Source organism: Chenopodium quinoa, unplaced genomic scaffold, assembly GCF_001683475.1.
Source record: "Chenopodium quinoa cultivar QQ74 unplaced genomic scaffold, ASM168347v1, whole genome shotgun sequence".
Taxonomy (NCBI): domain Eukaryota; kingdom Viridiplantae; phylum Streptophyta; class Magnoliopsida; order Caryophyllales; family Amaranthaceae; genus Chenopodium; species Chenopodium quinoa.
In genome coordinates this window covers 1,725,445-1,740,294 of record NW_018743977.1, presented here as the reverse complement: position 1 = coordinate 1,740,294, position 14,850 = coordinate 1,725,445, and the positions used below count along the sequence as shown (strand labels likewise).

The window sequence follows — 14,850 nt, the reverse complement described above, 5'->3', positions numbered from 1 at the left end:
AAAATACTCCATATTAAGATAATCAAAATTTTGTATTTTCATTTTTTTTATGTAGTAATATTTTAACAAAATCCCTAAATTTAGGATTTATTTAAGGAAATTTTCACTTTTGCTACTACTCAAACACCCCAATTTTACTTTTGTTACCCATCAAAAATTTTATTTTATTTTTCTACCACCTAAAATCACATAAGGTAAATTCCACTACCACTTAACACTTTCAATTACTATTTCCGTTAGTGAAATCCAGCCACCCACACTGTCACCTTCTGGCCACCCTCCTTCCTCATCCGCCCTAACTACCTCCCCGTCAGCCACCAAAAATTTAAAAAAAAAAATTAAAAAAGCTTAGCCCCTCCCCATCAGCCACCCCTCCCCATTTACAGCTGGCGCTCGGTACATCTTCTCAATGGTGCACAGGATTTCCCCCACCGTCGTTACCCTAACCCAACCTTTCAGCCACCGTTCCATCCCTTACTCCTCTCAACTACCCATGACAGCTCTTCCCACCGCACCACCATTACTCACCTTCAACCTCTCGCAACACCACCAAAATGCGCCGCTACTGCTGCTGCTCCTCCTTTTGAAAAAGTCGCCCCACTCCCTAGCACCAAAAACCGACACCTCTAACCCTAAACCACCAGCCTGAAACCACCATAAATAGGATTTAGGGTTTCGTTTATGGTGGTGTTGGGCTGGTGTTTAAGGGTTAGGGGTGGCTGTTTTGGGTGGGGAAAGGGGAGGGGGGCCGATTCCGGTTGGGGGGATGGGGAAGGAGGGTTGTTTTCCGATTTCGGGGTGGGGGTTGGGGCAGTGAGAAGGGGATAAGGGAGGGGGGTGGGCTGCGTAGGTGGAGGAAATGGAGGGGGATTGGAGTCATCGGCGCCGGGCGACGCTTTGGGCGCCGACAGGGGGAAAGTGGATGATGGGAGGGGGCTGGCAATTGAAGGTGGTGGCTGGGTTTTTCTTTTAAACATTTTAATTTTTTTTTATTTATTTTTGAATAAACTTAACGGAAGCAATTTTTAACAAAATTGTTTTTGTATGATTGTAAAATAAAATTAAAATTTTTTCCGATAGTAAAAGTGAAATACCTGTGTTTTGCTGGTAGCGAAAGTGAACTTTTCCTTTATATAATCAACAATCATCCAAATTGCTAAGAGTAAGACCTTCCATTGCAAGTAAACAACTGACCCCACCAACAATAACAAACACGCTTTCAAAAACACTTCCTCCCTCCACTAACACAATTCCCAACGGTCATTTCCTTTTCCCCAAATTCAATCACATAAACCCTAATAAAATAACACCTTCTTCCCCACCAATCTTCGTTACCGTTTCCCCTTTTTTCTGTTCATTTAACGCTCCTCCATTTTCTCTCTCCTCCCCAATTCTTGTCTGAAACTTCCAAAACATGATAATTCTCAATTAACACAAACAAATTTGCTCTGAAAACTCAATTTTCGTCGTTTTTCTTCCCTTTTTTTTTCAATCATCTTTTTTCACTGTGTTTTCTTACAATGGGTTGTTTTCTTGGGTGTTTTGGTTCTTCCAAGGATGAACCAAAGCGTCGGAAAAATACCCATTTCGTTTCTCATCAAAACCCACCAACTCAGGTTTGTAAGCTAATTCTTTATAATCTGTCGATTTTTTTTTTCTTTTTTGTTGATTATTTGATTTATTTTCTTTGTTTGTTGTAGGATGTTCGAAATCAGTATAATCCTGTTTATCCTACTCCCACTTCATTTCCAAATCGAGAACTTGTTGGCAAACCAATTGATCTTCAAGTTCCCAAATCTTGGTGAGTTCCCCCCTTTTCTAGGGTTTATGATCATATTCGCTTAATTTTGTTGCTTGAACTTCACCTTCTTGTCAATATTTTGGTACAATATCGTAAAGGGTTTCTGTATCATATTAGGGTTTTTATTTTATTTTGTTTTACTGTTTTTCATTATTTGGGGAAGGGGGTGAGATATTGTGTTAGTACTAATTTTTGTGGGTTTAATTAATTTTATGTCTAGTTGCTGTCTGTATTTTACTAGTGATTTTGTTGTTAATTTGCAATTGTTGGTTTTTGATTATGATTGTGTGCTGTTTATGTTCTGTAGTATTAAGAATAAGATAGAGGAGAAGGAACAACTGAGCTTAACTAATAAGTAAGTGTTTGGGTCTTTCTCTGTCCCCCCCCCCCCCCACATAATTTGATCCAAAATGATACTGGTTTCGGTTTGTTTCCTTCTTTTTGTTGGGTTTGCAGTGTTCTAATTAGGTTTTGTGGGTTATTGTATATAGGAATAGGCTGGAGGATCAATTGAGCTTGGGGACACATAAGAAAGTTATCTTTGATTCAGATGTTAAGCCAGAGGAGCAGTTGAGCTCGGGGTCACAAAAGAAAGTCACCTTCGATTCAGATGTTAAGCCAGACGAGCAGTTGAGTTCGGATTCACGAAAGAAAGTCACCTTTGATTCAGATGTTAAGCCAGAGGAACAGTTGAGTTCAGAGTCACAAAAGAAAGTCAGCTTTGATTCATATGTTGAGCCGGAGGAACATTTGACTTTGGGGACAGTAAACAAAGTCGGCTTGGACTTAAATGTTAAGTCAGAGGAACAATTGAGTTCTGGTGTACGAAAGAAAGTCACGTTCGATTCAAATGTAAGGCCAGAGGAACAATTGAGTTCGGGCACACGGAAGAAAGTCACATTTGATTCAAATGTTAAAGAATATGAGCATATATCCTATGGTGAGCCACCAGAGGTTGTGGAGGAAAGTGAGCTAGGAGGTGAGAAAGTGGTTGATGAGTGTAGTACGAAACCAACCAATTCATCTTCTATATCTGAAGGTAATTCGACTTTGTCCAGTTTGGGGTCATTCCCTCCAAATAACAGGTATCAAAATTGTAGAGAGAGTGATGATGAGGACGAAGAACTTGACTGTCAAGTAAGTGATTTGGAAGACGATGGAGATGATGATGATGAAGAAGAGGTCTATGATGATGAATACAGTGATGATGAGTATCATCTGAGACAAGTCCATGACTTTTCTTGTTCATCTGTGGAATCAAGGACTAAAAGTTCTGGAACATGCTTTGTCAATGATGGGCTCAATGATCATATGGATCTTGATTCTTTGGAGAGAGACGCTGAAACTCCTGTAGTGTTCAACCGTGGTGCTCGAGACAGGGCTGGCTATGTTCATTCAGTGTTAAATCCTGTTGAGAACACAGCTCAATGGAAATATGTAAAAGTAAAAGGACCACCGCTCATGAAAGAGCAGAAGGAGAATTGTCTAGTGGATCTAAGTTTTCAACACTCTTCATCAAAGTCTAAAGCAATATCAGATGAACCTAAACATGAAGTAGCAGTTGATGCCAGCCTTTCTACATGGATAGTTTCCTCTCAGAAAACACCACCTGGCAAGGCTGCACCCATAAACATGGAACCAATATTATCTGGGGCAAGTGCATTTTCATCACATGGTTCTAATTCTGTGAGAAGTCAGGGGGAAAGACCGATTTTGGGCGCACTAACATTTGAAGAGCTTAAGCAATTCTCTGCCATTTCTTCCCCAAGAAAATCACCTAGTCGAAGCCCAGATGAGAGGCCATTACTTGGCACAGTTGGGGTGCACTGGAATGACAGAACTCCTGTTGAGGACTCTGGTTCAGTCTCTTCGTTTAAAGGGATACCAAATACTACAAGAAAATATAGAGAGGTATACATGTAATGAGCTTACGGGATCTGTTTTGCCCATGAATAAATTCTCAGGGTACTGATGGATTCTACAATATTGCAGGATAACAGGGTGAATTGGCATTCTACTCCTTTCGAAACTAGGCTGGAGAGAGCTTTGAACAAAGGTGCTGCTGAGAATCATGCTAGCCGTCGTGTGTGTTTATAGAGCGTATATGGTTTCCTTATTATTGGGACGGGAAAGTATATGTGAAATACTGATATCCTTGAAAATGTGTTGATTTTCTTCATTTGTTCCTCTTGCTTTGTGATATATATTAATATATATATGCTGCAAATACGTCATACTGTGAATTTTGCTGAGGTTGTCATTTACCACTGTCTCTGTGTGTGTGTGGAGTGGTAAATACGCCTATTAGTTAGTTGTAATTCTTCATTGGTTTGTTAATATAGACAATAATGTAGAGTGCAAATTGTCTGGTTTGATAATTTTTTTTCTTCAATTTTTTTGTTTGCTGTTGCAGTACAATCCTCTGTAACTGTCTGTACTCTATAGTGAATGTTTCTATTTGTACTCGAATTCAGGTAGATTTGACACAGATACATTTGGTCTAATTGTAAGATTGGGGTTTATAAAAAAATAAAAATTCCAAGATCTTGGTTTGTGGAGATGAGGGTGTAGTTAGAACACTTAGACGTAGTTGTGGAGGATGTTTTAACACTCGTAAACAATGATAATTGAGCAGCTTTTCCTTCCAACACTCACTTCAAAAGTGTTGAGGATCCAACACGAGTACTCGTGGTTGAATACAGGGTCTAATACTCACTTCGAAGTGTTGAGGATGCAACACGAGTAATCATGGTTAAATACAGGGTCTAATACTCACTTCGAAGTGTTGAGAATCCAATACGAGTACTCATGGTATTTACAGGGTCTAAGGAGTATACAACAATTAAATATTTCTCGACTTTGAGATTTATGTATGAACATGAGGTGCTCTCTTGTTAATAGCTGCCGCTTGTTAACTTTTGAAGACTATTTTGTCCTCACAAGTCTTATCTATCCAGCTATTCTTCATATTTTAATTAAATGTAAATGCTTATTAGGGAACATTTGGTAAAAAGGTTGACTTTTTTTTTTTGGGTGTAAAATCAACTTGGCTCAATTTAATTCCGGCTCAACTGTCAAACAATTAATCAACTTAGAAAAAAGGCATAATTTTGGACTTATAATGCCATGAAATTTGGATGATGGTTTGTAGTTTCATACCTAAATTACTCATCGAATCAATTATGGTTGTATTATATATTAAGTATAAGATCCTCTCTTCTTGAATTGACGGTTTGAATATGCATGATGGAAAATAAGAACATCTTTTGAAATTTTATTTATTTATTTTTATTTATTTATATATTATATTTAGTGTTTTAATCTTAAGATATAAAATAATGAAAAAAAACTAGTAATAACTAACACGAATATTATTTTATGAAATGATATGACCATTAGTAAAAACTAGAGTCAAAGTTATTAGCACGAGTCGTATGTTGTTGATGGCTAAGGCTAGATGAAGTTTTGGTTCTGTAAGAAGTGCCAAAACATTATATAGTTCGAAAAGTAAGTAGCAAACAAGTCTTAAATGGCATAAGCCTACATTCCCATATTTTTAGATCTAGATTAAAACAGGTTATACTAACCTTTGCTGAACATAAATCAAAAGAAGAGACGGTCAAAGAAAATTGCAACTTGACAGTATTTATATTATCACACAAGTAGATCTTTTAGCAATTCAAGGTCTATGAACATGATAAATGTCATTTATCATACAGCATAGTTGAAAATTTTATTTTATATAATATAAGGATTACATCAGTCAAATTGAACATGCATGAATACTATTCTAAATTCATCTTTAAATTCAAACCCAGAATTTATTTGTACCAAAAATAAGGGGAACAAAAAAACCCATTTCTTTTTCTTTTGTTTCTTCAAATGGGTCACAAAATAATTCTGATTTCTTTCATATTTTTAGCCCTGAAATTTGGTTCAATTTCAGAAGCAACATTGACTGAAGCACAAGCACTTATCAGGTGGAAAAATTCCTTATCTCCTGTACCTGAATCTCTTCTTTCATGGAGACTTTCAGATGCACAAAACCTCTGTAATTGGACTGGCATTGTCTGTAACAATGTTACTTCTGTCAGAAACATCAGTTTAAGCAGCCAAGATCTTTCAGGAAATCTCAGAAGCTTCAACTTCAGTGCATTTCCAAATTTAGAAAGTTTGGTTCTTGACAGCAACAATCTTGAAGGTCAAATCCCATTAACTGTTGGTAATCTTTCTAAGCTTACTTACTTAGATCTTAGCACCAATTACTTTGATGGGTTTATTCCTCAAGATGTCGGTCGATTGTCAGAACTTGTGTATCTTAATCTGTCTAATAATAATCTAAGAAATACCATTCCTGTTGAACTTAGTAGTTTGAGGAGATTAAGGTTGCTAGATATTGGAGCTAATTATCTTGAAACTCCTGAGTGGTCTATGTTTAGTCCTATGCCTTTGTTAACCCACTTGAGTTTTGGGCTTAATGAGTTAACTGGGGAGTTTCCTAGGTTCATTTTTAGGAGCAGGAACTTGACTTACCTTGATTTGTCTTTTAACCATTTAATTGGGTTGATCCCAGATTCTCTTTTTACTAGTCTTCCAAATCTTCAGTACCTTGATCTTACTAATAATTCATTCAGTGGACCAATATCAACCAACATTTCCAAGTTATCAAGTCTAACTGAGCTTCATTTGGGCTTAAACCACCTTTCTGGTACAATCCCTGATGATATCGGTTCGATCTCTGGACTCAAAGTTATTGAGCTGCATAGTAATCTTCTTTCTGGTAGCATACCTTCTTCCATTGGCCAACTTAGAAGCCTTGAGAAATTCGATGTTCATTCGAACAGATTGAACTCTAGTATTCCCTCTGAGCTTGGCTTATGTACAAACCTTACTTTTTTTGCTGCTGCTGGGAATTCACTAACTGGGGAATTGCCATTGTCCTTGAGCAATCTTAGGAAAATATCAGCTCTTGGTTTATCTGAAAACATTCTGTCTGGTGAAATTTCCCCTTATTTCCTTAGCAATTGGACCGAGTTGGTTTCCTTGCAAATCCAGAACAATAATTTCAGTGGGATTGTTTCACCAGAACTAGGTCAACTGTCAAAACTTCAAGTTCTTTTCCTTTACAATAACAGTTTCACTGGTACTATACCCTCAGAGATAGGTAAACTGCACAACCTGGTAGATCTTGATCTTTCGACAAACCAACTTTCAGGATCAATTCCTTTAACTCTTGGAAACTTAAGCAACCTCTCGACCTTACAACTATTCTCTAACAATCTCACTGGAAGAATCCCACCAGAGATGGGAAATCTCACGTCGTTGACTGTTCTTGATATAAATTCTAATCAACTCTATGGCGAGTTGCCTGAAACCTTATCACACCTCACAAATTTACAAATTTTTTCTGTGTTCACCAACAATTTTACAGGGGAAATCCCACAAAATTTTGGTGAACATAGCCTTTCTCTTACCAATGTTAGCTTTTCAAACAACAGTTTCTCTGGGGAATTGCCTCCTAGGTTGTGCAGTGGATTCAAGCTTGAGCTCTTAACAGTTAATGGCAACAACTTCACCGGCAAGGTTCCTGATTGTTTGAGGAAATGCACAGGGTTGATTAGAGTCCGTATGGATGGAAATCAGTTTAATGGGAATATATCAGAAGCATTCGGTGTATACCTAAACCTCACTTTTATCAGCCTAAGCAAAAATCAGTTTGTTGGTGAAATCTCACCCAAGTGGGGAGAATGTGGAAATCTGACAAACTTCCAGTTTGACAGTAACAAACTTACAGGGGCAATACCAGCAGAGTTTCAGAAGCTGCATATTTTGCGTGTTCTAACTCTTGATTCAAATGAACTAAGTGGGACAATACCTGCTGAACTGGGAAATTTAAGTTTGTTGATCAACCTTAATATGAGCAGGAATCACTTGGAAGGAGATATTCCGAAAAGCATAGGCAAGCTGCAGAATCTTCAGTATCTTGATTTATCAGCAAATAATCTTTCAGGGGAAATCCCTCGAGAACTTGGGGATTGTGGTAGCATACTGAGCTTGAATTTGAATCAGAATGGCTTATCAGGGAACATACCAGAGGAGCTCAGCAACTTGGGTCAAATTCAAGTTATGTTGGATTTGAGCAGCAACTATCTTTCTGGTCCGATCCCTCAAGACCTTGACAAGCTCAATTCCTTGGAGAAACTCAATCTCTCCCATAACTCTCTTTCAGGGGCAGTCCCACCATCACTATCGAACATGCTTAGCTTACAATCTCTCGATTTATCCTACAACAACTTGTCAGGTTCAGTCCCCAGTGGAAGATTTTTCCAAAATGGGTTGTACATGGGAAATTCTGGCCTTTGCGGAAATGCAACAGGAATACCCACCTGTGATCGCATCAGGTCTCACAACAACCACAAAAAAGTTGTTATTGCTGTTGTGGTACCAATTGCCTCCCTTCTCCTGCTTGTAGTTTGTGTAGTTGCATCATTGTTATTTTGCAGAAAGATCAAACAGAGAGATATGGAGAGCAAAACTTTTTCAGACACAAGCGATTCAGAGTCTTTGATATGGGGGACAGAAGGAAGATTTACCTTCCGAGAAATTGTCAAGGCCACTGATGACTTCAGTGAATTTTACTGCATTGGGAAAGGTGGTTTTGGAAGTGTATATAGGGCATCTTTGATGTCAGGTCAGCTGGTTGCTGTCAAGAAGCTTAACATGTCAGATTCTAGTGACATCCCCTTGGCAAATAAAAAAAGCTTCGAGAATGAGATAAGGGCATTGACTGAGGTTAGACACCGGAATATAATCAAGTTATATGGTTATTGCTCTAGAAAGGGCTCTATGTATTTGGTCTATGACTATGTTGAAAGGGGCAGTTTGGGAAATGTGTTGTACAAGAAAGAAGCCAAAGAAGGACTAGGGTGGGAAAGAAGAGTGAATACTGTAAGAGGATTAGCTCATGCAGTCGCTTATTTGCACCATGATTGCACCCCACCTATTGTTCACCGTGACATATCCATAAACAATGTCTTGCTTGATGATGAATTTGAGCCGCGACTATCAGATTTTGGCACAGCAAAGATTCTCAGCACGGATGCATCTAGCTGGACCACAGTTGCTGGTTCATATGGATATATGGCCCCTGGTAAGTCTCAAACCTGTCTTCAATATTCACCGACTCTTCAAATTCTAACAATCCTAATCTTGGATTCTTTTGGTGAAATTTCTGAAGATTACTTTTTTTCATATGTATCTAGCATAACCTGTTCAGTCTAGGTAATATCGATATACACATAATCATTATGTGCACTTGATATTGGTACACCAAAACTTATGAAGATTTTAATCTTCACTATAGAATTGGTATTTCATATTTGGTCATATTTCTGCATCTGACAATTATTGAAATAGGCCTCTGAAGATTATTCTATCATATTAGTCATATATGCTCGGTGTTTGGTAATAATTGTCTTGGAAATCTAGATTTTGAAGACTATACTTTACTCATTATTTGTTTGGTTTTTTTGTGGTTGAACATATTCTTGCATCTGATATAAATAATCTTATCATTCTTTCCCCTTTGCAGAGTTGGCTCTGACAATGAAAGTGACGGAAAAGTGTGATGTTTATAGCTATGGAGTGGTGTCACTAGAGGTTATGATGGGGAAGCATCCAGGAGAACTTCTAACCTCATCATCGTCTGTAGCTGAGAAGCAGGAGGCCCTACTGAAAGACATTTTAGACCAAAGTCTCTTACCACCTACAGGACATACAGTAGAGGAAGTGGTAACTGCAGTCACATTAGCTCTATTATGCACTAGTACAGAGCCAAATTCGCGACCTACAATGCGTTATGTTGCACAAGAACTCTCTGCTCGGACACACAATTATCTCTCTGATCCCTTTGAAAGTGTAACACTAGGCAAACTGAATGCTAATCATCCAAGATGATCAATTGAAGAGCTGACGACAATTTAACTTGCTGAATCTCTCTTACGAGTTTTTGAGTTGATTACTTGTTATATAAACACTCAGTTTCAGATAGAGCATACAGAAAATTATGTATATTTTGCATTTTTGCAACATACATATTACGTTGTACATATGATTTTACTCTTTGTATATATACTTATTCATTTCGAAGTATAATGAATTTTATTGGCCGATCCTCTCCTTTTTTGCTATACTATACCTTTTTCTTTCCGTTTTCTAGGCTTTAGAAAGAGTTATTGTATTAATGATCAATGAGTTATTGTATTAATGATCAATGAGTTATCGTGTTAAGCTATGTTACTCGGATTCGGACATTCATGTCCGACACGGATACGTGTCCGAGTGTCTGACTCGGCTATTTTGTGAATTTTTTTAAATAAAGTGCCCAAGTGTCATACGCATATCAAGATATAGAGGATATGACACGAGTAATTGAGGTAAAATGAAAAGTTCGAGTAACATAAGTTATTAAGTGTTATTTTAAGATGTTAATGAATAAGATAAGAGTAAACATATATATTTTTTTAAAAAGGGCTTTACAAAATTTTGGCCTTTTATTTCTTGGGGCCCTGTGCAATTGCCTTTGTTGCACACCCCCACATATGGCCATGGATCAATTATGAATTTTTTAATATTTGTAGACTAATCTATACGAGTACTATCATAAATTCATAACAGCACACCAACAAAGACTTTTGTTGATTGGACTTAACTCCTACTATGTACGACTACATATGAGTGACTCAGAGTAGTCAAACTAATACTACCTCATTTTCTTATTATACAACAAAGATATTATTTGTGAGATATAAAGAACAAGTTGAGGTTTTGTAAAAAATAAAAATAAAAATCGAAGGTAGTACAATTCTTGTACTAGTATATTAACCATATAAGGAGTTACAAAAATCCAAGTTCTTAAAAACCAAGCTCCCAATCTTTTGGAATTCAAGCCTCTTTGTTACTTCACCATAAAGGATAGTAAGCTGTACTTCCTGTGAAGTCGAATCATGGCAAAACATCAGCTTTTCTTTCTTTGCTTCTTTTTTCTTACACAATATTTAACTCTAACATCAGCAAAAACAACAGCAGAAGTTGCACTAGTCCGTTGGAAAAACTCCTTGTCTGATCCTTCTTCACTCAAATCATGGAGACTTTCCGATGCCCAAAGTCTTTGCAGCAACTGGACTGGCATTGTCTGTGACAACCTTAACTCTGTCACCAACATCGACCTGAATAATCAAGGCCTCAGCGGCACACTCAGCACCCTTGACTTCAGTGCATTTCCTAGTCTTACAAGCTTATCCCTGAATATCAACCAGCTGCAGGGTCAAATCCCACCAAGCATTGGTAATCTTTCTCAACTTACTCACTTAGACCTCAACAGTAACTTGTTTGTAGGTGTTATACCTGCTGAAATCGGTCAGTTATTACAGCTCGAGTATCTTAACCTGTATAATAATGATATAGCTGATGCAGTTCCTGTTGAACTTAGTAAATTGTTGAGGTTAAGTTACTTAGATATTGGATCAAATAAACTTAGCAGTCCTGATTGGTCAAAGTTTGCTACGATGCATTTGTTGACCCACTTGAATTTTGGATACAATAATTTTAATGGAGAGTTTCCAAGTTTCTTATCTAGCTGCAGGAACATGACTTACCTCGATCTCTCAAATAATAAATTTAGTGGGGTGATCCCAGAATCCTTTTATACCAGCCTTCCTAAGCTTCAGTTTCTTGATCTTAGTTATAATTCGTTTTGGGGGCATATCTCACCTAATATATCCAAGCTTTCTAGCCTAACTGAACTTCATCTGAGCTCAAATCATATTAATGGTTCCATCCCTGAGAGCATTGGCTCAATTTCTAGCCTCAAAGTTGTCGAGTTGTTCACTAATGCACTCACTGGGAGGATTGCTTCTTCGATAGGCCAGCTTAAGAACCTCAATGGTCTTGATCTTCGTTGGAATGGATTGAATTCTATATGATTCCTTCTGAGCTTGGTTTGTGTATGAACCTTACTTATCTGTCTCTTGCTTCGAATTCTCTCATTGGAGAATTACCTTTGACCTTGTCGAATCTTAGAAATATATCAAAGCTTGACGTGTCTCAAAATCACCTGTCTGGGGAGCTCTCCCCATATTTCTTCACTAATTGGACTAAATTGACTAGCTTGTTACTTCAAGACAATAAGTTCAGTGGGATTATACCCCTAGAGATTGGGAATATGAAAGCTTTGGAAAATCTTGACCTCTCAACAAATCAACTGTCAGGTCCAATCCCTCCAACTATTGGGAAACTTGGCAATCTTTCTGTCCTTAATCTTTTCTCCAACAGACTCAACAGAACAATACCGTCAGAGATTGGAGGTCTCACCTTCTTGACTGACCTTGTTCTGTATTCCAACCAGCTCCATGGGGAGTTGCCAGATTCCTTGGTTCGTCTTAAAAACCTATCTACATTCTCAGTCTTCTCTAACAAACTTTCAGGGAAAATATTAGCTGAGCTTGGGAAGTTGCAGTACTTGCAGGATCTAAATCTTGAGGGGGAAAATCCCTGATGAACTAGGGGACTTAAGCTCCTTGAAAACACTTAACCTGAGCAGTAATTACTTAGTTGGGGATATTCCCCAAAGCATAGGCAATCTGCAAGATCTCGAGTATCTTGACCTATCAGCAAACAATCTGTCAGGAGGAATTCCTGAATTGCTTGGAAATTGTTATGATTTAATAAGCTTGAACTTGAGTCACAATGCCTTATCAGGCAAGATACCATCACAACTCAGACACTTGGAAGAGCTTCGGTTATTGTTGGACCTTAGTAGCAACTCCTTCTCAGGTCCGATTCCACAGCTTGACAAGCTTGTATCCTTGCTAGTCTTGAATCTTTCCCATAATCATCTCACAGGGAGGATCCCACATTCACTATCTAAGATGATTGGCCTACAGTTCCTCGATATTTCCTACAATAGCCTTTCGGGTTCAGTTCCTAGCGACAAAATTTTCCAACGTGGGTTGTTCATAGGAAATCCTGATCTCTGTGGAATTGCGTTAGGATTAACCTCCTGTGACCACAGGTCCCACAAAAAGCACAAGGATGTGCTAATTGCAGTCATTGTACCAGTTGTTTCCCTTTTGCTTATTGGAGCATGTGTAGTGACACTGTTGTTATGTTGCCCAATGAAAAAGCAAAATAGTGCTTATACAGGAAGCAAATATATGGGTAATTTGGAGTCTCTTATATGCAGGATGGAAGGAAGATTCAGATTTGAAGATATCATACAGGCTACCAATGATTTTAACGACACCTATTGTATTGGGAGAGGTAGGTTTGGAAGTGTATATCGAGCATCTTTGTCATCAGGTCATACTTTTGCTGTTAAGAAGCTCAATATATCAGAATCTAGCAACTTTCTCTTGAAAAATAGACATAGTTTTGAGCAAGAGATAAAAGCATTGACAGAGATTAGGCACCGGAATGTAGTCAAATTATGTGGTTATTGCTCCACAAAGGGTTCAATGTACTTGGTCTATGATTACGCTGAAAAGGGAAGCTTGGGGAAAGTGCTGTACAGTGAAATGAGCTCAGTGGAACTAGAGTGGGAAACAAGAGTTGCTATTGTAAGAGGGTTAGCTCATGCAGTTGCTTACTTGCACCATGATCGTACTCCACCCATTGTTCATCGTGACATATCCATAAATAATGTCTTGCTTGATTATGATTTTGAGCCTTGGCTATCAGATTTTGGCACTGCAAAACTTCTTAGCTTGGATGCATCCAACTGGACTTCAATAGCTGGTACATATATGGCCCCAGGTAAATCTTATTCCTGTCTCGAAATTACTTGACTATTCAAAAACTGTCATGATTCTTATCTTAATGACACAAGACTCCTAAGATTATACACTCATAAAAATTGATCATGTGTATATGATCAATTTTCATTAGTTTCTGAAATCTGGTTCTCTGAATTACAGTAACTATTTCAATGTCCTGTTTACAGTATCTCCTTGTAACTAGGTTTTTAAAAACTAGACTCAAATCGTTTACTGCATTAGTGTTCAGTCATTGTCCTGTATTTGATATCAGTATGCATCTGCTTAAGGATTATACTCTTGCAGACGTAACTTTTGGAAGATAATTCGGTATATGCTGCTATCATTTATTCCATTTCTTTTGGTGGTTGCAGAACTTGCTTTGACAATAAAAGTGACAGAGAAGTGTGATGTATATAGCTATGGAGTAGTGGCTTTAGAAGTTATGATGGGGTAGCATCCGCGAGAACTTCTAACTTCATTATCGTTTTCAGCTACAAAACACCAAGTTTTGTTGAAAGACATTTTAGACCAACGTATGTCACCACCAACAGGTCGAGCAGCAAAGGAAGTGGTGACAGCAGTCAGATTAGCTTTGTTATGTGTTAGTATTGAACCAGCTTCAAGGCCTACAATGTGCTATGTGGCTCAACAATTGCCAGCTCGAACAAACAATCAGATATCAGAGCCTTTTGGAGCCATTACACTTAATTGTCTGTTAAATCATCAAAGATGAATGAAGAATCAAAAGAAGACAGTTCGACTTTGGTAACTGGTTTCGTGTTACTCGTAGTCTTTACACTGGCAACTTCCTTTATAATACAAGCTGCCTTGTTGCACTTTCTTCAATCAATCATCCCGTTAGACGTGTTTGTTTTTCCACTTACATAGATTGGTTGCAATTGTATAACCCGTCAACCCAAGAATACATACTTCTTTAGTTTGAAAGGCATTGTAAATATAATCATATCTTGTGACAATCTAGTACACTGAAAATCATACAATTAATGATAATGTAGAGACATACATCTTATTACAAAACAAGTTAATGTAAAAACTTATAGCCCAAAGATTAAATGGAAGCATAAGAACTACTCCCTCCATCCCCAGTTGTTTGCCACATAGAAATATTTCACTTTATTAAGTTTTGGTTGAGTGAAGTTGATGAGAGAGAAAAGTGGTGGGACTTAAATATTTTTGTGGGAGTAAAGTAGTGGTTTCTATCACCCTATGTAGTAT

The 14,850-nt window shown here is 37.8% G+C and overlaps 3 protein-coding genes across 4 annotated transcripts; all 3 read left to right on the top strand.

The window, feature by feature from the left end:
- Positions 1-765: 765 nt before the first annotated feature.
- On the top strand, positions 766-4,270 carry LOC110689727. Of its 2 annotated transcripts, XM_021866509.1 has the most exons (5): positions 766-1,616; positions 1,701-1,801; positions 2,109-2,156; positions 2,293-3,712; positions 3,794-4,270. In XM_021866509.1, the coding sequence occupies exons 1-5, from the start codon at positions 1,521-1,523 to the stop codon at positions 3,896-3,898; spliced, it is 1,770 nt and encodes a 589-aa protein (XP_021722201.1). In that variant the 5' UTR covers positions 766-1,520; the 3' UTR covers positions 3,899-4,270. The 2 variants fall into 2 exon arrangements, with proteins under 2 accessions (XP_021722201.1, XP_021722202.1); XM_021866510.1 differs by lacking the exon at positions 2,109-2,156.
- A 1,348-nt stretch (positions 4,271-5,618) lies between these two features.
- LOC110689725 (MDIS1-interacting receptor like kinase 2-like) lies at positions 5,619-9,972 on the top strand. The gene is made up of 2 exons (XM_021866507.1): positions 5,619-8,951; positions 9,393-9,972. Exons 1-2 carry the CDS (start codon positions 5,684-5,686, stop codon positions 9,755-9,757), a joined length of 3,633 nt encoding a protein of 1,210 aa, XP_021722199.1. The 5' UTR covers positions 5,619-5,683; the 3' UTR covers positions 9,758-9,972.
- Positions 9,973-10,597: 625 nt separating this feature from the next.
- Positions 10,598-14,559, top strand: LOC110689863 (MDIS1-interacting receptor like kinase 2-like). Its single transcript, XM_021866696.1, has 4 exons — positions 10,598-11,780; positions 11,882-12,233; positions 12,334-13,612; positions 13,986-14,559. The coding sequence occupies exons 1-4, from the start codon at positions 10,807-10,809 to the stop codon at positions 14,066-14,068; spliced, it is 2,688 nt and encodes an 895-aa protein (XP_021722388.1). The 5' UTR covers positions 10,598-10,806; the 3' UTR covers positions 14,069-14,559.
- Positions 14,560-14,850: the final 291 nt, after the last annotated feature.